This window comes from Alexandromys fortis, unplaced genomic scaffold (assembly GCF_014885135.2).
Source record: "Alexandromys fortis isolate MF-2015 unplaced genomic scaffold, M_Fortis_MF-2015_v1.1 scaffold_52, whole genome shotgun sequence".
NCBI lineage: Eukaryota > Metazoa > Chordata > Mammalia > Rodentia > Cricetidae > Alexandromys > Alexandromys fortis.
This window is the reverse complement of record NW_026067929.1, coordinates 7,794,035-7,821,379: the sequence shown is the minus strand read 5'-3', so window position 1 is coordinate 7,821,379 and position 27,345 is coordinate 7,794,035. Positions and strand designations below refer to the sequence as shown.

Below are 27,345 nucleotides of genomic sequence, written 5' to 3'. Positions count from 1 at the left end.
CCCACTTACAGGTGCATTTTCAGCAACTAGAGTGGTCAACACAGATGAAAGGAGCTCTGTGCGCAGCAGCCTTTGCCCAGCAAACACGTGACAAGGACTATTTATTGTTGGAGACCTGTTTTGCAGGCTGAGGGCATCTTTCTCCACCACCACCTCAGACAGCTTGTGCACGGTTAAGATAAAGATTTAGGGAGGATCGGTAACTTACCCAGGTCATGCTCATCTTACGTAGAGTAGGCCCAGATCCACAGCCAAACTGCATACCTTCAGTCACTGTGCTGATCATGGACTATCTTCTACCTTAACACTGCCTAATAACAAACACCAAATCTTATTTTACTTTATGTGCTTTGGTGTTTTGCCATGGTGTCAGGCCCCCTGGAACTGGAGTTACAGAACATTATGAGCTGCTATGTGGATACTGGGAATTAAACCAGAGTACTCTGGAAGAGCAGCTGGTACTCTTAACTGCTGAGCCATCTCTCCAGCTCCCCACACACCAAATCTTAATCCCTCTGCCCACAAAGGCGGTGAGATGTCAGAGCTGACTTCAGCACAGGTCCCAGTCTGCCACAGTCCTTAAAAGCAGATACTTAACCACAGCACCAGAACAGGCTTCAGAGTTTACTAAGTTTATTTTGAGTTGTTTTCACAATCCTTGGCATCTGAGTGTATTAAAGGAATCAAAAGCAAAGACCGAGAGGAAGCCCAATCTTGAACAGTGAAGACAAGAGACATTACCAATGACAGGAAACTTCTACCCCATGGGCCAGGCACCTGAGATCAGTCCACAGCTTAGGAGTATGGCTTTTAGGGCAGTGGACGACTGACCAGCATTGCCATGCCAGAGTGCACAGAGCAGACTTTGCTAATCAAGGTGACAAGAGCACAGCAAGTTTCATAAGTGCATCTCGTGATGATCCCCAGAGAAAACCATGCCCTCCCCACAGGCAGAATCTCTGAGTGGGCTGCCAACCTCCTCGAGCTGCTACAATACAGGTAACAAAGCCAGAGTCCTTTCACAGACAGAATGAAAATGAAAGGGCATTCATTACTCATGTTCATCTGGGCTACTCTCTGAAGTCACAGCACTACAGTGGCTGCTGCGTTCTCGTAAGGGCTACCATATTTTTAGCACCATTTATGTTGTTGTAGATCAAGGCAATTTCCAATAGATAAATGAAAACTAAAATTAATCACAAATGTATTTTGAGGTTTAAAATTAAGACTGAAGCACTGGTTACTGGAGAATGATGACCGAGGCTATCTGCGTGCTGTGCTCCGTATCCCTTTCTTGTACTGACCTGGGGAAAGCAGCCGAGGGTACAGAAGCAGTTGACCCTGGTGCTATCCATGGCATGAATGTCTTCACTCGCACCTTTATTCAAGGGCTGCATGGCTAAGCACCAGATCACCTATCCTCTGAAGAGATGATCTTAAAAGAAAGGACTAAAATTTGGGGAGGAGTCAATAGAATATATTTATTCATTAACTCTTCAAATTCATTCAGAGTTTTATTCTCTTATAATTTAAGCATAGTCTGTTGGGCATCTACTGCTTTTGTTTTTATACAGTGTGGCAGTTAGTGTTAATTGCCAACTTAACAGAATCTAGACTTCCATGGGTGATGAGCCTTTTGGGCATGCCTGCAGATGACCACGACCACCTTCACTGAGGTGAGAGCATCCATTCACCTTGGTGACACCATGCCCTGGCTGGCACCGTGGACTGCATAAATGCAGAAAGGAACTGGGCAGCAGCATGCATTCACTGCTTTGGGTTCCTGCCTGGGCACGTCATGTGACTAGCTATTTCAAGGTCCTGCCACCTGACTTCCCTGTCATGGACCCTTGAACAGTGAGCTAAAATAAAACCTTGTTTCCTTAAGTTGCCTTTGTCAGAGCTTTTTATTAGAGCAACAGGTCTTTTTGAAACTAAGACCTGCATCATTTTAAAGTGCATTCTGAAGCCAGTTCGTCCTTCAGCTCCCCTCCTCTTAGTTCCTCAGACCTTCCTAAAACTGTAAATGGACACTGCCCTCCACCTTTGCCAAACTGGGCTCTGGCGTTTCTCTCAGATGAAAAGCACAACTGAAGGCTTTCTACTTCTAGTGCGGTTCTTCCTTTTTTAAGGAACATCAGAGCTTAACGCAAAGCTGTCTGTTTTATGTATACTGACAAGCAAGAGTCCTCAATGATTTACGCTCCCAAAAATACGCTCCAGCTTTCAGCAGGGAACACCTGCAAAGTAATGCTAAGAAAAAAAAGATAAACTGATCAAACTAAATTTTTATATCAAAGGAAGACACGGCAGGAAGTGTATGTCAGCCCTGCTCATACAGTCACCATCAGAGGTTCATCGTGGGTAATACATCACCTCAAAAAACATCTACAAGACCTTCACAAAAACAAGACCACTGTTTCTTAGGTAAAGAGCACATGTGGGTGGAAAAGGAGGGGACGGGAAGAACAGCACAGAGCCACTTAGGAAACCAAAAGAAAAAAGCTTCAACACATAAGACCTCACAAATGTACTACTATGGTGGCAATGCCTACATTCATAGCTCTCAGGAGTTGAAAACCTGAGAATGATTATGTCTCAGAAAGTCAAAATCAACCAAATAAATTAACAAAACAAAAAAACATGGATGTTCTTCCAACAGAAGTTTTATCAATTCATATGGTATGCAATTTTCCTTAGTAAGTCCTAAAATTGGAAGGAAAAAAAATACACAAGAGGACATGCAATGCCATTTTTCTTCAAGAAAAAGCTCATCAGACACGACTGAATATTCTGTAGTATAATCAAAGAGTTGGCAGCTAGACAGGAAAACAGGATGAATCCTCCTCTCTATGCAATGAGAATATTTCCTTATGCATACAGGAGGAAATGCAACTAGCTCTTATCCAACTCACTAGAGGCACTAATGCTGCCACCATGACCACATGCATGACTCAACCAACAGGTGTTGCACATCCACAACCAACACAGGTGAGCAAGAAAATCTGAGAACATTCTGAAAAGGCGACATTAACTCCATGGGACATAATATAGGGAAATTGTACCTAACAATATCACAAACAAGAAGGACATAATATAGGGAACTGTACCTAACAATATCACAAACAAGAAGGAAGTATCAAATATAAAGAGGTTTCCCAGAAGTCCAGTTCAAGCTCACTAAGATTAGCTTGTCTTTAAAATGCAGGTAAGCATGAGTATTACCAAGAGCACTGCTAAAATTCAGTAGTGACTAAGCCCCATGGACAGTTTCGAGGTCCCCAAACAGCACAAATGACTCCTACTAGGAATTATCTAAGCATTTCAAGTTCTGGTTTCAAAACTCTTCAAACACGAATGGCAGGCATTTCCTACTATTTAATTACAAACAAAATAAAGTGTCAAAGTCAACAGTAAGCCGTTATTATTACTTTAACTTGGATGCTAGGTACCTCCTCTCTCAAGGGTACCATAGCATTTCACAGTGAAAACACAGACTCTCTACCATAGTTACACACAGCACAGCACTGAACAGTTAACCAAAGGTTGTGATTTTACTCATGAGGGAACAGAAGAAATACTACTGAATGATTTGTATATCCTGAGTTTTCCTACCTAAGACAATATTTTTTAAGACTTAATTTTTAATTAAATGACAATTTATATTTTAAAGGGTTATCCTACCTCCCAAAACAAGGTGCTCATCATCTGTATGAATTGGATTAAATTAAAGGTTTTAACTATGAAAAAATAAATTCAACTCATCAAGATAACAGCACCAACAAATGCTGAACCGACTGGGGTGCTACAAATGGAATCCTAAAAGAGGGATGTGTCTGGTCGCCATGAACAAAGACCATGGGCTATGGCCCTCAAGGGAAACAAAGGACCCAAGGTACCCCATGCTTAGCAGGTCTCCAAGTCAGGGCCATGGCTTGTGCCATGCACAGAGACCTATCATAGCTAGCACGGTTGCCTCCTTCTAGCTGCCCAAGCAGCTATGCACTTTTGCATTGCTTACCACATGCTTCTGGCTTTACTTGCCTATCAGACATCCTGGATAGTTGGCTGTCTCTCATCCTGTCACATATGGGTTTGGCAGTTCGTGAGATCTTCAAGAGCATGAAAGGGGCAAAGGAGAACACGTCAACTTCAGAGACAGTTTTCATTTCCATTTCTATAAACAGGTGGATATAAACTTGGTTCTGAGGGTAGAATCGTGACCATTGGAACTTATCGTAATCCACAACCCCAACACTAGGGCACATGTGCCAACAGGATCTCTCAATGCCAGGGCACCAAGCCTCAGAAATCAGTGTCTAGACTCCTCCCTGTGCTCTCCTGTATCTTTTCCAGGCTTCAAAAAAAATCTACTCTGGGACCCAATTCTTAATCCTCTGAGAGACAATCTATTTAAAATAGTATTAACTGGGATATAAATATAAATTCACTGGTCATCCCTCCAAAAGCAGGTGAAGCTAACAAAAGATACTGTAACTATCCACGCCAGGATATTACCACTTAAAAGCATATCTCATAGGAAGACCACTAATGGGACCCATCACCACCAACTCCAAAAGAATAAAAGTCAAAAACAAAACTACTGTCTTAAAAAGTAACACCAGTTTACCATTAGAACTTTCATTGGACATGTTTCTTTTCAAACAATTTCCTCTCACACAAAAACATCTGCTGTACTGAGAAGTTGTTTGTACCTCCCAAAGGCACATGCTGAAGCCCCCAGTGAGACACACTGTGTAACAGATAGAACAATGACTTGGCTACTTCTTGTTATCAACAGTCTTCAGAGCATCACAGTTCCCGTTGGTTCTCCCGGATTGTCCCTGGAGAGCTGCAGCCCCGAGGCCCAGAGAAGGAGCTGCGTGTGCACCTGTGCTGCCTCTCACAGCTGTCCACATGGGTGTCTCTCACAGACTCGTCTCCTCACACACTCTGACAGGGATGTTATAGTGCCGATCATCCTCAGCTATGAGGGTCACCACTGGCCAGTCCTTGGGGGGGTCAGTGGGGTAGACTGTGATGAACTCCTCGGTGTTATACTTGGACAACCGGTACACCTGGATGGTGTGGCGAACAGCATATGCAAGGAGGAACATTTCAACCTGGGAAGGAAAAGCAAGTGAGTGTTCCGAGGGGAGCCACAGATGGGGCCTAACACCAAGCTGTACCCATTATCCCAGACAATGAGAGGCATTGGCTTCACTGCAACCTTCCTCCTCCCCTCTGAACCTAGTCAAGGGAGGGGCTATAAAGAATGGAGTGCATTATCTGATAAGGAACTTATACTTGGAATATATTAAGAATGCTCCCAAATCAACGATTAATAAAACAATTTAAAACTGAATGAAGGACTTGGAAGACATTTCTCCAAAGAAGACACATGAATGGCCAATAACCACATTAAATCATAAGCCCTTAGAGAAAAGCAAACCAAAGCCATAAGGAGATAGTACTTTATACCCATGAAAATGTAAATATAATCAAAAAGACAGATGACTGCTCCATGAATAGTGTTTTCTTTGGGAGTGATAAAAACATATGGGGACTGAAAATGTACTGTCAATTAATCAGATATTAAATGGAAAAAAAGCCTGAATGGGTTTTGGGTTTCTTTATGGAGCTCCAACGTGGCCCGAGATTAGACTACTGCTGGTTAGAATGCTTTAAAAGGAAAAATTAATGGTGCTTAAGTTATATTTCAAAAGGGACAATTTTTAAAGAGGATGCAGCATTGTAGCAGAGCTTGCTGGGTCTTTGAAAGGACTAACTTAAGCCTAGCATGTAGACCAAGTCCTACTAGAGTGTTTGCCACACACGGTCTTTGCTACAGTTCAGGGGCATTCTGAGCACAAACAGCTATTTTTTAAGTAATCATAAATATTGCTGGCCTAGCAATAACCACCAGTCTTTTACTCTTTTTTACTCCTTAAGCAAAACAACAGAATAGGTTTCATAGATGTCTACCTGCCAGAAAGACTCAGATAAACTCAACTTGACTATTTCTGGAAGCATCAGTCCTGATACTTGGGTCTTTTCAGGAACAATCATGCACAGGAGTCCAAGAAAGGTAGCAAGTTAAATTCAGCCTTAGTGTTACTTTAGTGGTTAGCTAATTGTGCGCAAACACACACATATGCATACACAGTATTAATATTTTTTAGAGAAATGACATAAAAAGCAAAACACGATAAGGTGACTTGCCTTTTGGCTTAGAGAAGGGTCCTAGTGTAGATATTGCACTAGGAAGCTGCACAATATTCTAAATTTAGCTTCTACCAAAGAAGAGCTGAGAGGCTAGGCTTTCCTGGTACAGCAGCCAAGACTAAACAACACCTCAGATGGCTCTAGCTGGTGCTTTATAAAGTATTTTAGTCTGCCAGAGTCAAGAGAGCTACGTCACTTTGCAGAAGCAATCCTAGGATTGTGTAAGGGTCAAGACTAACCTCATTTCCCTCCCCTTGAGTAAGGAATGTATTAGTGACTAGCTTCTAATAAACAGAATGTGGGATAAGTGAGACTGTATCATCCTAGCCCTACAGAGAAGGGCCCGTATGGCGAGGAATACTCCTTCTGGCTACCAATGAAGAACTGAGGTTTCCTGCCAAAAGTCATGCATGTAAGACATGCAAGTAAAATGTCCAGCCCCAATCGAGACAGAAGCACCTATGTAAGCTGTTCCTGAAACGACCTACAAACTGTGAGATCCCATTTGGTGCTAACAGAGATAAAATACTCTCAAAGGCACATCTCACCTGTTCAAGGCCACCAGTGTGTCCCACCTGGTTCAGATGGTTCCTCAGTAGCTGTCCAGGGTCACTTGATGTGTCTCGAGCAAATAAGAGCACAGAAAAAAACGGGACTTCCTTTCCCTTCTCTTTATCATCATAGAGTTCGATGGCTCTGTTTAGCATTAGGAATTTCACAGCTTCATAGAGGCTGTACTCCTCGTCTTCATTTGTGAACAGTTCATCACAAGCTACCTGCCGTGCTTCAGCAGTCTTCATTTCTGCCAGGCGTGCCCACTACAATAAAAGAAGTTGTCACAATTAGTTTTGTTCTGAAAATCCCTGGCATACTTCTGTGCCATGAGTAATGCTTTTCAAAAGTAGGGGACCATAGGACATATATATGCCAATGTGACGAGGTTCAAGTTCTCACTTCTCACAGGATATTCGGGCTATATGAGCCCCTTAGCTTCTCCCCTTGTAAATGTGAAACAGAAGTGCAACCCAGTACAAGGAAGCATGGGGTGTGAGGTGGGAGTATGAACTCCACTAACTTCCCAAGCAACAAGAACAACACAACAATCAGAGGCATCTGGAAGAACAGTGTGTGGGAGTGATGAAGACAGCTATGGCTTTTACACCTGAAGGGGTTTCAGAACCTTACCCCCAGAAATACACACGGAAGTCTTTGAAATGGAAGACTGTGGGATCTCCTGAATACTGGTTTATTAAACTTACCCCTATAATGTCTTAAATATGTACATGGGTGTCTAATGAATAAGTCCAATCAGAAATTCTTGATTCTTAATTAAAAATAAAAGTTTTCAGATAATAGGCAAACTCTTAAAATGAACAAGAAAACATTGTAAATATGTGTACTGCTAAGATACCATGAGAGAAAAAGATGTCACTATAAATACCAGTCTTTATAAATAAGCATTAATTAGCACTGCTTTCAAACACCGATCCAGACTTTAAACCTGAGAGAAATGTTAATGGCCATGACCATTTGGAACCCTCTGATCTTCACAGCTGGAACACATTGTCCACATCTCCCACTTTCTAGAAGTAGACCATGGTTCTGGCTAGGAGCAAGATTCTAGAGTCCAGAAAGTCATAATACAATTAAGATTGGCTATGCAGCAGGGTGGCTTTATCGACTTCCGGGCTGTGGATACTCATCTTTAGAACAGGATAACCACAGCCATCTGACTTTTTGGTAGTAAAGTTAGAGCATCCTAAGTAACTTTTAGTGCCAAGTATGACAAAGAAGCGTGACAGTTGCTGGCACAGATTATTAAAGAGCAATTTTAATGTTACTGAAAATTGGGATCACATACACATTTCCCCAAAGAAGGGTCTAGTTACAGTCAACAAAACTAACAGTTTCACCAGACCCTAAAAAACATGATTTGCAAAAAAAAAAAATAAAAATAAAAAAAGATTTGCAACCTCCAGCTAAGCTGACAAACTTTCCACTCCCTCTGTCAGTGCTGCAGTCTGCCCTCACCACTCCCTATGACAGCAGCTGAGTACGTGCAGGCTCCTCGCCCCTAAGCACTGCACACTACACTCTAGTAGACAAGAATGACCATGCTCTTCTAGTACACTCTACCACAGACAGGTAGAGCTATCTACACCAGAGCAGGGGAAGTAAGCGTACCAAGTCCATACAACTCTTTGGTTTCAAAAGACAATTCACTAAACTGATTTACCAAAAAAGAGTTTTGAACATGCTAGGCGGTGGTGGCACACACCTTTAGTCTAGCACTTGGGAGGCAAAGTCAGGCAGATCTCTACAAGTCAAGCCTAACACCTGGTCTACAAGAGCTAGTTCCAGGACAGCGAGGGCTGTTACACAGAGAAACCTTGTCTCAAAAAACAAAAACACACACACAAAAAAAAAAAAAAACAACAACAAAGACTTTTAAACACATATGGGCAGACTCCTAAAATAACTGGAAAGAACTTCATGAACACACAGCGGCCACTGAGAAAAGGAATGCACACCAAAGGGCTGGAGAGACAGCTCACAGTAAGGAGCACTTGCTGCTCTTGCAGAGGGTGTCATGTTGGTGCTCACAATCACCTCTAACTCCAGTTTGAGAAATATAACATCCTCTTCTGGTTGCCATGGGTACCCATATGCACACACACTCACATAAAATAAATCATTAAAGAAAGAAATATAGGCTAAATGATAACCCTGAAACTTAAACATGACTTAGTTTCTTCTGAAAAAGATTGAATGTTATCTGACATACTTGTATACAGCACCACCTCTAAGAATACAGAACGTCGGTGCTTCTCAATTTTACTGAAGACTTTATGGAAAGAATTTATGCTCTTTCAAAGTTTTCTTTTTCAATGTGCATGCAAGTATGTGTGCACATGTGTAAGAGTACAATGTGTGTTCATGCACGTGGAGATTAGGGTCTCTGACTCAATGGTCAGTGAGCTTCAGGGTCCTCCTGTGCCCTACTCTACAATGCTGAGATTACAACCATGTGCCACCCTATCAGGCCTTCGTATGTGACTTCTGAGGACCAAACTCAGTTTCTGGTCATGCATTTTACTGATCACACGATTCCCTCAGCCCCAAATTATTTTCTCTGAAACCAGCAAATTCTGGCTTCTAAAGAGAATCAAGAGCCAAAATGAACCTTCTTTCTTTATAAACTTAAAGAACTATGAATAAATAAGCCTAGAGCATAGAATCTTCTGGGGAACAAAAGAGGAAGCTTTACATGCATCCGAGACAGAGAATCACACGGGTCAGACCTTCGTCCTCAGCAGGGCAAGGGACTCCTTAATTTTTTCAACCAGGTCCTCATTCTTCCCATCAAACTTCAGTCCAAGTTTCCATTGCTTGATCCAGCTATACTTGTTTATCAGCTTTTCTGGTAACTGGAATATCAAGAAACAGATAAACAGATGTCAGCATTGCAAGACATCTATGATGCAACCTGAAAGGGAGACAGCACAAAGCCTTTATACAAAAAACCCACCTGAATTTCCAGAATTCCTGCAATTATCATGTGGGTTCAGGATGGAGAATCTGAACCCGGAAGTCACAAAATCAGCAAGTATTGCCACACAGATGGCTGCTAGACTGAATGCTTTTGATTCAGATCGACAGGAGTGCAGCCTACAGGACACCACCCATAGGACATAACAGGCAAACAGGAAGCTAAGGAAGTCCCCATACTGGGTCTTCACAATAGCCACCTTGGCAGGCAGCCCTACCGCTCATCAGTTCTCAGCGAGGTAACTGTGAGCACAGAGGCCCATGGTCAAGTCAAAGCCTGTCCCTGGTGAGACAGCAAAGCCTAATTTCTGATACTAAACACACAAGACCTGCCTGTTAAGCAATGTTAACACACATATTTAATCAACACCAAAATACGGAAAAGATGAGTGAGATTCAGCAGCAATGGGCGGGTAAGGGAGCTGTACCTTCCCTACTTATTGACAGAAGGACAAGTACTATTGTGGTCCTCATTTTTTGTTCTTCTTCCTGGACTATTTCATTTTTCCCTGCACATCAATAGAATGAACTCTGAAAATCACAATTTGATCAATGAGATCATGGGACACTATGTCCTGGGTGTGTCAGAATAAAAACCATAGACTTGGGCTGGGTATGGGCATGTCACTGCACTGCTAAGACTTCACCTCTGTGGTCCAGTGAGATGGCTCAACAGGAGAGGCAGGCATACATGTGCACACACAAATGTAATTAAAATTTTATAAGTACAGAGAAAGTGAGATTTTACCCCTGGAGTAAAGAAAAAAGAATCACATCCCCAATGTCTTATGTGGAACTTGTTTAACAGTAATAAACAGCTTAAAATGAGATGTGTGCTCAGTGCCACTGGGACCTAAAACTCAGAGACTCATCAACAATAATTCTGACTGTGCTTTCTCAGTCTGGCACAATCGTGTGCAACTAAGATGGTTTTGTCTCTATAAAAATGAAAACCATAGTAGCAGTGCTCTGCATCACTCAAGGGGGAGAGCCATGCAGTCACTATCATCTCATCATAAGGACCACTCAGAATTTAACATGCCCTCAAGTGGCAATAAAGTGAAATTACAACTCAGCTCCAAGAACTACAATCAGACAAAAAATACCTGTTCCAAAGACGTGTGAGGTGGAAAAGGAGATAAAGGGCAGCCCAGAGCAGCTAAGGATGCTGTACCACTGAGCGGCCATCTAAAGTGCAGGAACAACAATCAACTCGGTTACCTTTGGGGGAAAACAGCTAATTTCCTCACTTCAGTCACTCACCAGTCAATCTGCCAACCAAATGTTAACCAAGTCCAGGTGTACACTTCCTGATGCAGGAATCTTGGAGAAAAGTCCACAAAATAAAACAGAAAAGAAACTAGCAGGTTAGCAGGCCAACAAGACAGTTCAGTGGGGGGAAAAGCTAAGGCCATATAAACCTGCTGCCCTGAGTTCAATCTCAGGAATGCAAGTAAATGTAGAAGGTGAGCAAATCCACAAAGTTGTCCTCTGATCCCCATACACTCACAATGTGTATGGAAGCTTACATGCGCACACATGCGTGCGCACATACACACTTTCTAAGGAACTATATGAAAGAACAATGGAATTGGATTTATTAGGAAGAAGTAAATATAACTTGAAATGATTTCATGAATCACAACTGGGTTCCACATAAATCATCATTCCTTTCTAAGTAAGCACACAGGTCTGCCTTCTGTTGCAGTAGGAGATGCAAGAAACAGACTGGCCAAGTGGTGGCGCACATCTTTAATCCCAGCAGAGACAGTCGGAGTTTGAGGCCAATCTAGCCAACAGAGTTCCAGGACAGCCAGGGCTACAGAGATTCTGTCTCAAAGAATCAAAGAAAGACACTGACGCAAGAAATGATGACAGTAAGAGTTTGAGAATCACTCGGTAGCTTAAGCACAACACAGCCTGTTTTCTCTAACAAATAACTATAATCTTGATAACACGAAATTACAAGTGTCAAAAGCATCATCCCAAAATGAAAGACTTTAGTGTCTTTCTCAAGCAAATGATGTCACAGGTTTCACCCATTCAGACATCTTTAAAATACAGTATACTTAAAAACTAAAAAGCTTTGTCCACCCTTAATCTCCAGGTTGGGACCTGACCTGCTTCAAATGTGGCATTTAGGACGTTATGTGCACCAGAAGCTCTTAGAAAGTATAAAAACTTAGATTCAGTGTCAAATAAGCCCAGAAATCTAAAAAGCCCCACAGACGTAAAGGTACAATAGAATCAATATGATTTAATAATAATTTTCAAAGTACTCTTTTGTTTTTAAAAGTACTGTGGGCAAAGTCTCTCCCCTTGGAATAAAAGCATTCTAAGAAGGCGTCTATATCTACTACGTTACAGAACACACTCATTCCATTCACTGGTTGTGTTGACAGTACACAGTCCGTGCCTGTGTAAGAAGCCCAGTGTGACAGGGACAAGTCAGCCCGCACATATTCACTCATCCACTACGCCGGCAGTTTAACTGTTCCTCCTAGGAAATCCTCACTGGTGAGGGCTAGAGCACACAGAAGTAACATCTTTGCCATGTTCTAATCAGCTAGGCCTGCTGGCTCACACCTGTCACACCACAGGCAAGAGACTGAAGCAGAAGGGTTACAAGTTTGAGGCCAGCCTGGGCTACAGAGTTAAAACTACGTCCACCCCCACACTCCAAAAAGTCTTCATCTCACATGTAAATAAAAACCAACAAAGCCATGTGAACTAGTGCCAGGATTTACAGAACTTCCTTTTATAATGCACCGCACAAAATGTCGGCATGTGTCCTTCTTTGTATCGGGACACCTGGAGACACAGATCCCAAGGACTCTCTACCAAGTGGCAGATTTAAAGCACTAAAGACAACCAGCCCAGGAAATGTCTCTCTACATCAACACCAACATTTCACCTTGGAAAGAGGATTCATTTTTGATCTGTGTCTAAAACCCTGGCTGGACCCCAATACTCAATTATACACCCTACTTCACAGAAATAAGAAAATAAAGTCAAGTTGTTTCTATGTGCTTTTTGATGAATTCTAAACATCTGGACTCTAATTCAGCTTAATTGTATTAAGTTTCATCGTTTTTCTCTTCTGGAAAACACTGGTTATTTCTGGTCAATTTTTCATATATAAAATCATCTTAGATGTGCAAAATTGAACAAGTCTGAAATCACGCTGTATATTACACCATCACACAGGATGAGCAGAAAAGAGATGTCTTCTCACAAGAACTTCCTGAAACGTGGGGATTCAGATCCATGCAGCAACGTACCAGCATGAGGTCCGGGTTCTGCAGCCAGAGGGGCAGTTCTGTGAGCTGGCTCATGGCCTGGAACAGCGTGGCCCTCAGCGCACAGTAATTATCACCACGAACTCGCCTTATAGATGTGAACTTCTGAGAAACTTCCTCGTAGCCCTTGGGAGAAAACATCAAAGAGTTCAGCTGGTGATTCCTAGCTTAAGCAAGGAAAGTTCCATTCCTACAGAAAAAACAAAACTGTCCTAAATCATTGGGAAGTGGGAAACAAGAATAGCTCAGCCTTTCTTGTTAGACATTCAAATCTCTAATTATAATTCCATTTATTTTAAAATATTGATGCTGTATGAAATCTCAGCATCTATAACAGTGGTTCTTAACCTTCCTAATGCTGTGACCCTTTAATACAGTTCCTCATGTTGTGGTGACCCCAACCATAAAATTCTTTGTTGTTACTTTATAACTATAATTTTACTATTTTTATGACTCATGATGTAATTATCTGATATGCAGGATATTTGATATGGCACCCCAAAGGGGTTGTGACCCACAGGCTGAGAACCGCTGATCTATATCAAATGCAACAGAGCCGACATACAAACTAATCATCCAGCACTAGCCACTCTCCAAGCCCTCCCTAAGCAACTGAGGGAGCACTTGTCATTCATTGGTGACACTCAGAAAGGTTTCATCTGTGGTTAATTAATCCCAAATGCTTTAATAAAGAGAACAGGAAAAGGAGGAGAGGCATGCACTATTTCTATCTCCAGATTTAAAAATAAACAAAATCCTGAGTTTCGTGTGTGTGTGTACATAGAGGCATATGTCACTTAGTGATGGTAATACATTCTGAGAATAAGTCGCTAGGCAATGTCACCACTGGGACACAGAGTGCCCTTGCACAAACCTAGCTGGTATATCCTACTATATACTTGAGCTGGATAGGCTCTTACTGAGTATTAGCAGGGCAATTGGGCTAACAAGACACAATGAACAAAAGAGATTAAGGTCAAGCAATACAGTCAAGAGATACAGTGAACATGAGATGTATAAAGTTGCTGCTGGCATCAGGGCACACTGTTCTACACAGAAGAGTGACACAGTCAGCTAACCAGTGCTGTGACTGTATGACTGGCAGTCCAGGCTTGTTTAAAACAGCATCGTGACAAACTCAGCAGTAATGCACCACAATCCGACACCACAGCTACATCGGGTGACAGAAAAGGTTCAGATCCACAGCATCTTACAGGTCTGAACCTGCACAGTCATTTTAGAGATGGATCTAACTCTTTTAAAAAATTAATCTGGATTTATAAACACTTCCAAAAGAGTATGCAAAACTAAATACAAGTAATTAGGCAAATAGGGACTAATATAAAGTCAAGAATTGAAGTTAGTAGGCACTGATGACAGCCGCCTTCCACCACCACTCTCAGAGCTGCACCTCTATGCGGGTGCTTTGATTGGATTACTGACTGGTCACATCTTTCCCCGAAACCAACCCCAGAGAGGAATGATTCTCCCATACGTTTTCAATATGGGTAATGTGAGTATCTTCAGTACTGAACTTTAATATGCCAATGGTTAAACCAGATCTTTGGAGAGATTGTGGCAACAGAATAAATTACTAGTCAGTAAAGGCATTTCGGGGCAGGTGAAAAAATAGACTCATGGTCCAACTCAGTTTTCTGGGCAAGCTGGGAACCCGAATACCTGATAGCATGCTCAGCAGGCCTCTAAAAGGTGAGTCTTTCACCTTCAGCAGGCACTAAAGTTCAGTTCATATACAAGAGCCTAGGATGCAGATTTACAAGAATTAAGGCTGAGACTGGCATTTTCTCTCAGATTTCCAAAAGATAAAGAGCATTTGGGGCCCTGAGGTGAACCCTAAAAGATGAATAATATTTTCTTTAAAAAAAAAAAAAAGCTATGAGAGAAACTAAATTTTAAAAAAGTTAAAACCCTAAGCAAAACAATTACAGACTATTTTTCTACCAAATATGATTTTATCAAATATGGGCTAGAGAAATGATTCAGTGGTTAAGAGCACCAGCTGCTCTTCCAGAGGACCTGGGTTCAAACTTAAGCATCCACGTGGCAGCTCACGATCATCAGTAACTAAAGTCCCAGAGTCTCTCTGGCCTCTGAAGTCATTGCACACATCTAGCATATACAAACATGGTAGCAAAACACCCATACACATAAATAAAAAAATCAAAAAGATTGGTTAAGTATTTCTAAAACACAAGTATGTTAAAATTCAAAATGCAAATAATCCAAGAAAAAAAGTAACAAAAGATAGAACCTTAAGTACTAGGTAGGAGTCTGCCCTGCCAGTTCTGTAGCTCAAGAATGGTCTAACAGAGGCAGTTCCACATGGTTTACCCTCCGAATAAGCAATGCTGAATGCAGATACACACATTCTATAGGTAGAGCCCAGAGGGTATGCTGCAGTCTTGGAAACTCAGTGTTGCCAGTCTATGCAGTGGATCTAAGTGAAGGTAGCTCCTGGCACACCTTAAATGAGGGAAGTGGTTCAAGATTCCTCTGCAAGGAGAGTACAGGAGAATTCTGTACCCTAGGGTTTAAGACAGCATGTGTCCAAGCACAGGAGGTGTAGAGTCACCCCTGCCTGTCCTTCAGGCTTTTACAACACCAAGTTAAGGAGGGTATTCCCAAAAGTCTCAGAGAGAACCACCACTGGCTGGCTCAATTCTCAACACACAGCTATGTGTTATCCAAAGACAGTTCCTGAAGAACTGATGTTGCTTCTATATTAATACTCTGACTTCAAACAAGACCTTATCTTTGCAGTCTGTTTCCTCATCTCTAAAATTAGAACTCTAATATTTACAGCATTGTCTTATTATAGCAGTTGTCTTAACCAATGTCAAAAAACATAATATGATATGTAACTTATGACAAACGGTTTGAAGAACTCGTGCACCTTGGCCATACCTTTTTCATGCACGTGGCTTTCTGAGTATTTCCCCTCCATTCTTTCTTGCAGTAGTCCATGATATCCATTTCAGGAGCCACACTTAACCTGGGTTCTGCTGAAGAATGAAAATGGCAACAATCAACAAACAAGTAATGCGCCAGAGTATGGACATAAGGCACTCAGGGGAATCCACCCTTCACTCCTTACTTACTTTCTCTAGTCTAAAATTTCCTGAATCCCACCACTGCCCATGCATCTAGCCACAGCCACCACCACATCACCTCCAGCAGCCAGAGAGGTCTCTCAATGGGACCCCTTGTCATCACACCCTCCAGACAATTCTCCACACAGCAGCTAGTCAAGCCTGTGTGGAGACTTAAATCCTGGGTCAGGCAGCAGCCCTTCTGTGTGTGCTCAAGAGTACTGCAGCAACCTCCCAGCTCACACTCATCTGACCCACGGGTATCTATGAACACTTTTATAATCAGAATCAAGTATATGAACCATAAGAAAATACTTCCACCATCTGTAATTTTTCATATCTATTAGAGATAATACCTAACAAAGAATATATTTGTATTTACCTAAAAGACTATAGTTAATAAGCCAAAAAGTAACAGAGCGCTTGCTGTTGGCTAATCCACAGACTTCTTTGATGTCTCCCAAAACTAGTACACCTCAAGTTTAAACAAATGCTACCATTTGTCTCTTCTCCCCTAAGACCCTTCGTGTGTGTGTGTGTGTGTGTGTGTGTGTGTGTGTGTGTGTACTGAGGATTAAATCAAGGGCCTTAAGTAAGATTTTCTTGATTTAACCAATGAGGTTTGATGTATTGATACACACCTATGACTAGGTGCATGTTTGTTATGACAGTCTGTTACTTCAAAAGGGAAATGGGCAAATTCCTGGGTTCATCTTGGCTTTTTTTTTTTTTTTAAAAAAAACTGTTAAGAACATAGATATTAACAATTGTTTTAGGAGATGAATTTAGAAGTACTTCAGAACACAGCAAGCCTGCATATCTAGTGTTTCATTCAATTCAACATATATTCACTGAGTTCTAACCGTGTTGAACACTGTGCCAGAGCTGGGAATGTAAGATAGTGAACACAAAGATCCCACCCTGAATGGACTTCTTAAGGAAGAGAAAAGACCAGTGGAAGCCAAAATGACCAAGGAGCACCAAAGCCTTCCTACAGTTTTGGAAAGAAATTTGTTTTTAAAGTTTATTATAAAAACTGCCTATTCAAAAAGAACAAAAAAACAAACAACCCTCACTGTTCATCATTTCTTAAAGAAAAATCATTGTTTTACAAAAGGGGGAAATAATCCCTGCACAAATAGCACAGGCGTATTTCTGCATGGAATACATCAGGGATAACCTAGAAGTGAGAGACCACAAATCACTGTTGCACAACCAACCCTCAAATAAAGACCTTTCATCTCTGAAATTCAAGAAATAATTTTTAAGAGGCTGCTCAGAATAAGGAAGTGCTCCCCCACACAGGAAGAACTGCTAATGCACAGTCAGGACCCTTTCTGGGCCATAAGGTCTTGCCAGACAGGGGTGTGAACCTGGTGAGAACACACTACCAGCAGAAGAAAGGCTTCCAGACAGGAAGGCTCCTTCCAGCCATCCTCTTTTCTGACCCCTGGGCAGGGCTGGGGAATTCTACTATCTCAGGTCACAGGGCTGGCCCAGGGCTCTTATAAAGGCAAGACACCAAGGCAGATTCAGAGTCTGCACAGGAGCGGGAGGCTAGGGGAAATGACGTACTTGCACAGCTACAGCTACCGTAGCTGGGAGTACCAGCAGTCCCCACAGGCTGACTAGACTAGGAGATGGAGGCACAGGATGAGGCAGCTTTGACCTCATCAGCTCTACAGCCAAAACCAAAAATAAATAAAATAAGTAAAAACCCAAAAGTGGTAAGAAGGCACTCAAGGAAGCAAGGTGTGGACCTTATGCATCACATAAGTGATGAATATAATAATCATACCTCAAAGGGTAAGAACAAAACTAGGACTCCTCCAGGAAGCTGGGACTCTCGGAAGACAGACTAGGATCGGAATCTCAAAATTCTTCTGCAATGGGTCTGGTAGGAAATAACCTGGGTTTTAGGAGCAGTTTCTGTCCCAACTACTGAGCATGCATGAAAGCTGCCAAGGACAAACGTAAACCTAAAAGGTCCAATAGATCTGTGTTTATAAAGCTGGATAGGAGGTCAAGGCCTGGAAAGCCTTTCTTTATGGAGCGATGTTAGATGAGATATCTTTTCACCAACAAAGACCAACAACTTGGTCTTGGTCTGAGCTCTGCAGCGCAGGAGGTGGTGCTGCTACAGGACACTAAGGAAGAGCAAGAGCTCAGCAGGACTGAGCTATAAGGAGCGCTGTCAAACTGAAGCTGCACGTCACAAGACTCACTGAAAAGTCTGGATGCCTGTGTGCAGAACAATGCTGGACAGAAAGGAATCACAACAGAGCCCAGAAAGTGGAAGAGAAGCAGGAGGTTCTACAGCGCTAGCACAAGATGGGCAAACACACAAGAGCATGATGCCCCAACAGTATTCTGCGCCCTGAGTGATTTGGAGCAACACGCTGTGGAGGCTGAGCATCCTGTGAAGTCCTAGGGAGGACCACTATGACACATCTCTGCCACACTGGGAAGTTGACCAGCTCTAGAGTAAGACTCCGAAAGCATCAAAACCTTATGTATCCTAATCACAATAAAGCTTTTGTTAGCCGTCAGTGAAACAGACGTGACGACACAGCAGTGAGAAGATGTAACAGGCACACACTCTGGAGCTCTCCTCAGTCTCTGCAATGGAAGGACACAGCAGGAGCACTCATGGGAGCGAGAAGAGCAAGTCTGACAGAGCAGCACCCTGTGTAGAGTCACAAATGACTGGCGCTATCAGGCACATGGCCATTTTGCTGTAGTTAATCAGATTACAAGGCCTTCTTCAGACAAAGATATGTGTATAGTTAACTTCTCAAAACATCTTGCAATTGAAAATGAAAAGGGTATTCACATCCAAACGGTTGTAAGGATGTAAAGAAATAAACTGATAAGGGAGAGTCAACAGATGCAGGGAAAAGTCTTCCCTAAATCCATGTCAGCCATGTGGGCGATTCATATGAAGACACTGTATGTAGGAGAGGACCTAGGAAATACAGGCCACATTTCATGAAAGCAGATATACTAATCTAACTGAATTTTCTATAAACAAAAAAAGTCTACAAACAAAACAATTCCAAACATACCTGATTTCCCTCTTTCATGTATTAGCAATTCTTTCTCCTTTTCTATTTCATCTGCAGCACGGTACATGTCCTCCTCGCTGAAATCACACCAAAGTAGATATTTTCAAACTCTGTTCACTGACATTTCCCAATGTGTGATAACATACAGCTGCTATGAAATGCTTACGACACAGAAATAGAACTGTTTTCCCACATAGGACGCCACAGTAATAAAATATGGGTCCTAGAATGCTAGTGTCCCTCACCACTTCTGCTTCAGAACCGCTCCTTTAAATGAGACCATTCATACAGCAAAGGACTCCAAGGCCAATTCAACTAAAATCGACTAGCATGCATCTTAATCGGTAACGCTTCTGAAATGATTCCACCAAGTTCCAAAAGCAGAAATAGTGCTAATAATTTACACAGAAATGTCGACTTTTCTAATGTTACAAGCAATTCTGACAGCAGCAACTCTAAAAACATGAAGAGGGAATCAATTATAATAAGCCCCCTAAGCTAAAAACCCTCAATGAGGCTTCTCCTGTTCCCTAACCAGAAATGCTGTTGTGTTCCCACAAGTTTTAATTGCTATCACTATTCTTAAAGAATATAATCACTTCTGGTAACATACTAAATATTAGGAAAGGGAAAAAAATTCTAGACAAATATAATGAATGGGGCTTCCACTTTGAAAATACCTCCCTTTCCTTGAATATTTAGAGGCCTGGCTAGAGCTGCCTAGCATGTTCCAGCTTTAGGATTAATTCCAACATCTCAAAAATAATATTATCCCCAAATAACAATAAAGGGAACAGAACACAGCGATCTGCTGAAAGTGGAGACATGGATGTGAAAAACTGGGGGGAGGCAGAGAGGCAAACGGTGCAGGCAGGGAAGCCCAAAGCTGCTGGAGGGGCAGCTAGGCAAGGCAAACAAAGAAGTAAGCCAGGAGGAAGTCGAAGCCTCAGGAACTGGAAGAAGTAAGTCCATCTGAAGGAACAGCAACACACTGAGCTTAAAAATCAGGAGATTCCACATAAGGAGCGTGTAGACCTCCAACTCGCCATATTTCCCATGACAGTGCCCCATGCGCACAGCAGCCTGGGGAGAGAGGAGCTTCAAACACAACAGAATCCAGAAAGGAAGAGGTGCCAGGCTCAAAGAGAAGGAGCCAAGTGAATGAGTATGGTACTTCTGCTTCTGATCTCGTTATCTGTGGGTATGGCCTGGCAGGCAGAGCTGGGAGACAGAACAGCAGACCAGGAGGGACAGACGAAGAAGGGTGCTAGAGAGTGGACAGCAGTGGGAATCATTCGGTGTCTCCCAACTGAGAGAGAACAGATGTCTAAATCTGCACCGTGCAGACATGGTGGTACATGTTTATACTCCCAGTACTCAAGTACATGCTTGTACTCAAGAAGGCGTGACAGATCTTGATGACCAGACTGGAGTATACAAAGACCTTGTCATTCATATATATGAATACTCATACACATGAGTTATATATGTGTGTGAAATATATATAAATTATATATCCACCACTTCCCTCCCGCATGGATTTGATAATTGAACTCAGCGCAAAAAGTCACAACTGCTTTGTACTTTTACACCTGCGACTTCCTACAGGTGTTCTCTCATCCCAACAGGTTTGGAATCCTGTCTCTATCCTACCACATCCTGACACATGCTGTGTGGGCCCACCCTCTACAGAGAGCAACACTTGCTATGGGCATTCCAGTCAGGCTGGCAGAGGTTAGTTACCATTTACCCAGCCCTTATTACCTCTACACAGAGCAGTTACTTCACAGGACTACTGTTGAGAAAGACATACTTAAAATGAGTACTCAAAAAGGTTAGCTACTGTTAATTTTCATTTACCCACTGATATGTACTAATAAACAATTTATTTGCCCAGTAACCATTTCTTATCCTTGTTTTCCCTAGTGTGTATGTATGTATACATATAGCAGTATGCTGGTAAGAGAACAAGTATCATATGTTCCAGTGACATTTCAGGCAAAAGGCATGATGTCACCTACAGAGCTTGCGCCACAGTTAAAAGCAAACAGATGCATGGGAACAACAGATCAAAGGCCAAAAATAAAATATGACCACGTTTTCATTCTTTTCTCATAAATTTAACATCTTTCTGTCAAACCCCCATCAGAAAAATTCTGATTCTCTAAAACAGTCATTAAAACAAATCACTTTCTTAATATATTTAAATTCTCAGAAGCTGTCTTTGGACAACACTTCCCCAATCTTGCCCTTCGCTTTTTCAGCTTCAATGAGGAGGCTGGTAAGAGCTGTATGGTCTGCGGTTCCTCTTCCAGCTAAGTTCTAACCGCCTATCAGATATTTGCATTTCAGGCAAATTCTGTGGCCAGCCTGTATGAACATTTGTCTCCCTTCTGGTCCTCTGTTCTTAGTTTACAAAATAACCAAAATCATAATCACAACCCCAGCGCCCAGAAGAGGCAATCCAAAAAAAGCATTTTACAACTACAAATTCCTAGAAGGGCCAATAGGAAAAGAATTAAACAGCAGAACAGGAGAGGTGAGTGCAAAGGGAAGGCCAAACAGCACAGGAATGGTGGCAGTAGAGGCAGTGTTCAGGACACAGTTCTTACAAGAGGAGCAAAGCAGAAGCTGCTGACAAGCCCACAGCATCCACAAGCTACCTCAGCAACCGGACAGTTCACCCAGATCCTTGCACCACCATTTGCTAATTCCCTTAGCCACCAAAGGCGAGCTGAAGAAAGAACCCAAAGCTGTTTCCTTGGAGAACAGGAAAATGTTAATTTTAAGGATGGAGATCAACACAGCCAGAAAGGAAAGCATGTGACAGCCAGGATGAAATATCCCCCCACCTAAGGGTGACCAGGAAGAAACAGCACTTGCCTAGCAAGCCCCATTCTCTGGAGCTCACTCTAGGAGAGTAAAGAATGAAATAAAATGGTTCCATTTAGACTTTGTCTTGGGGCTTTATTCCCCAGCACCAGAACAAAACAAAACCATGGTCTAGATGTCTTAAGAGTCAACATATTACACTGAAAATAACTACAAAAGGAAATAATATTTAAAGCTGGGAATGTGAAGCAGGTAGAGATCTGTTTTTTGTTTATGGGAAGGGAAGATAACGAAACAATGCGAGGAAAAGGGATGTTAAGATAAAGTCACAGATGCTGACAGCTCGAAAAGGATGGCAACCATTACTGGTAAAGATGTGTCCACTCTGGCAAAGAACAGAGGCCACAAACTCCACAGGCTCGGAAGAGCACCACAGCAAAAACATCTCTCCTAGAAACATAACAGCTATAAAATAGTAAAGAGAAAAATGACCCAATGTCCAGACATGCTAGTTACTTTTAAACTGTGCAGATAATAAAATGATAATGAATCCTAACAAGAAATAACTAGTGTAGCCCATGGCATTATTTGGAAGAATCTGTTTTCAAGTTCCATAAAATACTACTTACCTACTTTCTCGTGAGCTAGTTTACTCTGAGAGCAACACACCAAACTGAGTAAACTAATAGCTAGTACCTATTACTCAGCTCAGAGGTTTCTAGATCGAGAAATTTTAAAGATGTGTGTGTGTGTGTGTGTGTGTGTGTGTGTGTGTGTGTGTGTGTGTGTCCACCTTCAGAGTACTGTCATTACAGGACCGGACCATTAAATGCAGCTAAGACTTGTTTGTAAACCAGGCTATGGTGGCACACACCTTTAATCCCAGCACTTGGAAGGCAGAGGCAGGAGAATCTCTGTTGAGTTTGAAGCCAGTCTGGTCTAGTTCCAGGACAGGCCAGTTCCAGGACAGGCTCCAAAGCTACAGAAAAACCTTGTCTTGAAAAAACAAAGAGACTTGTTTGTAAATGCTCACTAGTACAGACAAAATCATATTATTTCCAAGAAAATGGCAAATTAAAGGCAGAGCTCCATGAAGCCGTATTTTTCAATTTCTGATTCAAGTCATGAAAACAATTCTAATTTATATACACAGCTTACAAGACAATGTTTTTGCTTTAAAAAGATTTAAAATGTTTTCTTCATAAGAAAAAAGATGTATTTATTTTGATTTTACTGTTTTATGTGAATGTGTGTTTCCCTGAATGCATGTCTGTATGCCATGTGTGTGCCTGGTACCTGAGGCCAAAAGAGGGTGCTGGGAACCTAAACCAGGTCCTATACAAGAGCAGCAAGTACTTAACTACTAGCCATTTTTCCAACCCCCAAATAGTATCTTAATCACTCACCAATAAGAATGTTTGACCAAGACACCCTTAGTTATCTAAGAAAAGGAAGAGTATGGAGTTCTGTTCAGGTCTGAACGCATACATAACTTGGTCTGTCCCTAGAAGACTAATGGCTCAGGCAGTACTGCTGAGATAGTCAACCAGTGTGACGCCAACATGTCTTCCTTCCCCCACACACACAGGAAAAGTAAAGACCACTCAACCTAGCCTTTTTCCACTGTTCAGTGACTGCAGATAAGGGTAAACAATGCAGCAAACGCAGGAAAGTACCAGCACCTAGGCCAAAATCCCACCCACTTCTGCAAGTGGACTTTCCATGTGACTTCCAGAAGTGCATCTTCCACAATGAGGTCTGCAGACCTCCTGGATGATTCCTGAACGTGGGTTCTTCCTCGGCTGAGGAAAGGAGCCGGGCGCCACTACTACCCCACCACTACACCTATTCTCACCTGCTCCCTGAGAAGTAGACTAGGCAAGGGCAGAAAACACATAGCACAACAGTGGCTCTGGCAGTCCCTGAAAACAGCTTAATACTTGGAGGACAAGGGGTGCTTACAGACCCTTTAAGAAACCCTACTGTAGTGTGGAAACAAGCTTGCCCTCAGTTTCACAGGGCTTCACAGACTATTGGTACCGCTCCCCGCATTGCCCACCCACCATGAATCCCAGAATTCAACTCCAGTTCCATCCTCAAACAGATTGAGCGTGCATGGGGGCTGACCATGTCTAGTGTGGGGTAACTGTCTAAGGGTACTCCACAGATGGAGCAGAAACCAAACACGAAAGGATTCGAGCCCAGGGCTGGGGTGGTAAGAAGGTAGAGTGAAGGAGAACTGTAACATGAGTGGCCAGGGAGCTTGCAGAAAGGCAATTCCCGTCTGGTCTTCAAAAAGGACCCCAGGTTTTCCTGTGAGCCATCCCTTGAGGCCTGTTCAGCAAGCAGGGTATACATGTGGTTTATGGTCCCTCTTCCCCAGGCTTGCCCTTGTGAAATGCAGTGAGCTTACAGGACAGAAATCAGAGCAGCCTGCGCCACTACAGCCAGCCATCGTACCCTTCGGAGTCACAGCCCAGACACATAATTCAGCTGCAGGAGATTGGCTATCATTTGGATTCATAATTAATTCCCCCTCAAATGCAGTAAAAAGTGACTCCATAGAATATCTCAAAATATATCTAGTCTTGCTGTGTTCTCTATTTTAAGGTGCAAATATTTTCAATGATTCTGGGTGGAAAGAAAGATCGGGCCCTAGAGTTCAAAACAGATTTCTAAAGCACATTTTAAACAGTATTAATCTAAATTTACACTCATCTATTAAGCTGCATGTATTACATATGCATCTATTATACTGTGAACTATGTAATGTTCTATGATGAATGACCCTAAGAACACCTCACAAGGAAAAATCGCCCAATAAACTATCATACAGTGCTGATTCAGACAGAGGAGAGGCCAGTGGGGTACGATGTTGAAATAGCAACATTTTTAAGTTACACTTAAGCCCCATTTCTGCACCTGATGAAGAGTCAAAGGAGAATGGGATAATTAAAGGCAACACAGGCAGTAAAGAGAAAGAAATTAAGCTAATAAAAGCACAAACTACCAACGTGGAGGTGGTAAAGTCTGCTGTCCATATAAATTATGCCTCTGTTGCTAAGGAGGTCAGGAAGTAATGGGGGGGGGGCACTTCTCACCCAAGCATCCAGAAACTTGGTCTTGAAATCCCCTACCTGTGTCTCCCTGGACAAACTGTGCCTGCAGAACGTGCAACTGTTTCCTCAGAGTGTCAGGTGACAAACGTAGGCTTTCAGCTTTAGGACTACTAACAGGACTATGCTGACTCCTTCCTCTGGGATTTATTCTCCAAGGTGCTCGTGAGAATGACAACTATGTGTACTTCTGGGAATGTGGTTCTGGGCCCCAAATGTTCAGGGGTCATTCAAGCCATGTGAGACTGCTAAGGCAAGGCTGAGTTGCTGGGCATCTAGGGAAGGGCTCAGGACAGGAGGAAGGCAGGCAGTAGGAGCAGCTGGGAACCAAGCTGGGCCCAGAGGAAGAGCAGAGGCGAGAGACATCCTCGGTCTCGAACCTATATAGTCCCTACATGGCAGCCACAGATTAGAACAAGTCACACACACACACCTGTATATGGAATTCAATATAAAGAAAAATAAGTGTCCCTATTTAGGAATCAGGGCATTTCATGCAAAAGCCAAGATACATAAATTCATTAACTACAGAAGACCCAGCAACTATGCCTGGAGCTCAGAGAATGCTGACCCAGATAAAGAGCTAACAACTCTCCAAGTCCCAAAGCTAACTGCCATGTCACTAAGTCTTCAATTGCCAGCCTAGCTCAGGGAGAAAGTTAAGGCCTCCTACCCTACATCTTTCTGCAGTCACCATTAACTCATTACACGAATAATTACCACCACACTTGGGTGCTCAGTAAATAAAAGCGATCAATGCCCACCCCAGTGCACCGCTCAAACGAGCCATTATATCACATCTTCATTAACAAGGCTTCAAAAGACACCTTTAGGAGATTAAAAAAGCTCTGGGGGGTCCATTTAGATACACCTTACGACTTAAATTTTGGGTTGATAAGAAAACTTGTTGGGGGCAAGAGAGATGGTTCGGGGATTCGGTTCCCAGAACTCACCTGGTGACTCACAACCATCTATAACTCCAGTCCCTGGGGTTCAACACCCTCCTCTAACCTCCTCAGGCACCAGGCACTTACGCTGTACACTGACAGGCAGGCAAAAACACTCTTACACATAAAATAAAAATCAATAGAGAAGAAAAATTTTTAAAAAATAACGAAAAGAAAATCAGTCAAACTGGCTGGCTGAGGTTTTAATTTTCTAATTCCAGATGCATATGCAACCGTGCCACGAACTCTGAAGTGCAGACACCTCCAGCTCACGCAAAATGGAAACGCTCTGACTTAGGCCAGTAAGTCAGCACGGATTTTTGTGTGGATTTAAAAGCGATGGGTGAAGGGGACGCCCTGCCAGGCTCGGACGGGGTAAAGCGGAGAAGGCCAGCTTGTGGGCAAAGTCTGTCCAACAGGTACGACTCTCTTCGAGTAGCGACGGGTCTTCCCGGGGAGAAGACGCCGCAAGGCGGTTCTGGGGCTGTGACAGGGGCGACCTCACTTCCTCAGAGCTAGGCTGGAGGAAAGGGCTCCGGGGAGTTAAGACTCCCTTCGGAGCTCTTTCCCCGAATTCCTGGAGCTTTCCCTCGCTGTAGGGATGGACAGCTGTCACAGCGGGAGTGGGGCGGCCCGGGTGACCCGGCTGTGACAGGCTCGGCACCCCGACTCCGTCCGGCTCGCCTCCCGCCCACGGCAGCCCCGGGCCCTCGCCCGCCCCGCTCACTCACTGCTCGACCGGGCACCGCATCGCGGCCCGGGGCTGCGCGCCGATCGTCACCTTCCCGCCCTCCCGCGCCGCGGCCCCCGCCTCGCGGGCCGGCGTCTCCGCGCAGCTCGCCCCGGGCCACGCTCCGGGCTGAGGCATGGTTCCCCGACTCATGGGCGGCCACACCGGGCCCTGCGGTCCGGCCGACTGGAGCCGTGGCTGCGCTGCCCCGCGCCTCGCGAGGTCCGCACGGCGCTTCCGGGAGCGTCACTGGGGCCGCCCCCGCGACCTTTGACCCCCGGCAAGGGGGCGTGGCAGGAGGCGAGGCGTCCCGGTGACGGGTACGCCTGCGCAGAAGGACCGGAGCCGCGGAGCCCTGACGTCCACTGCGCGTGTTCAGATCCTGCTGGCTGAAGCAGCGCCTCACCCCGGGGTGCGCAGGCGGGAGTAGTGGGTGTGGGACGCTCGGCCGGACCCCGGCGGGGCGGTGTGG

General features: G+C 43.4%; 1 protein-coding gene across 2 annotated transcripts; it reads right to left on the bottom strand.

Moving 5' to 3' along the window:
- Nucleotides 1-616: 616 nt before the first annotated feature.
- Nucleotides 617-27,125, bottom strand: Otulin (OTU deubiquitinase with linear linkage specificity). 2 transcript variants are annotated; one of them, XM_050144809.1, is made up of 7 exons: nt 26,875-27,125; nt 19,249-19,325; nt 15,999-16,093; nt 13,056-13,199; nt 9,528-9,653; nt 6,774-7,043; nt 617-5,123 (listed from the first exon to the last, which is right to left on the bottom strand). In XM_050144809.1, exons 1-7 carry the CDS (start codon nt 27,024-27,026, stop codon nt 4,929-4,931), a joined length of 1,059 nt encoding a protein of 352 aa, XP_050000766.1. In that variant the 5' UTR covers nt 27,027-27,125; the 3' UTR covers nt 617-4,928. The 2 variants fall into 2 exon arrangements, with proteins under 2 accessions (XP_050000766.1, XP_050000765.1); XM_050144808.1 differs by having other exon boundaries at nt 15,999-16,096; nt 26,875-27,124.
- Between the last annotated feature and the right edge of the window lie 220 nt (nt 27,126-27,345).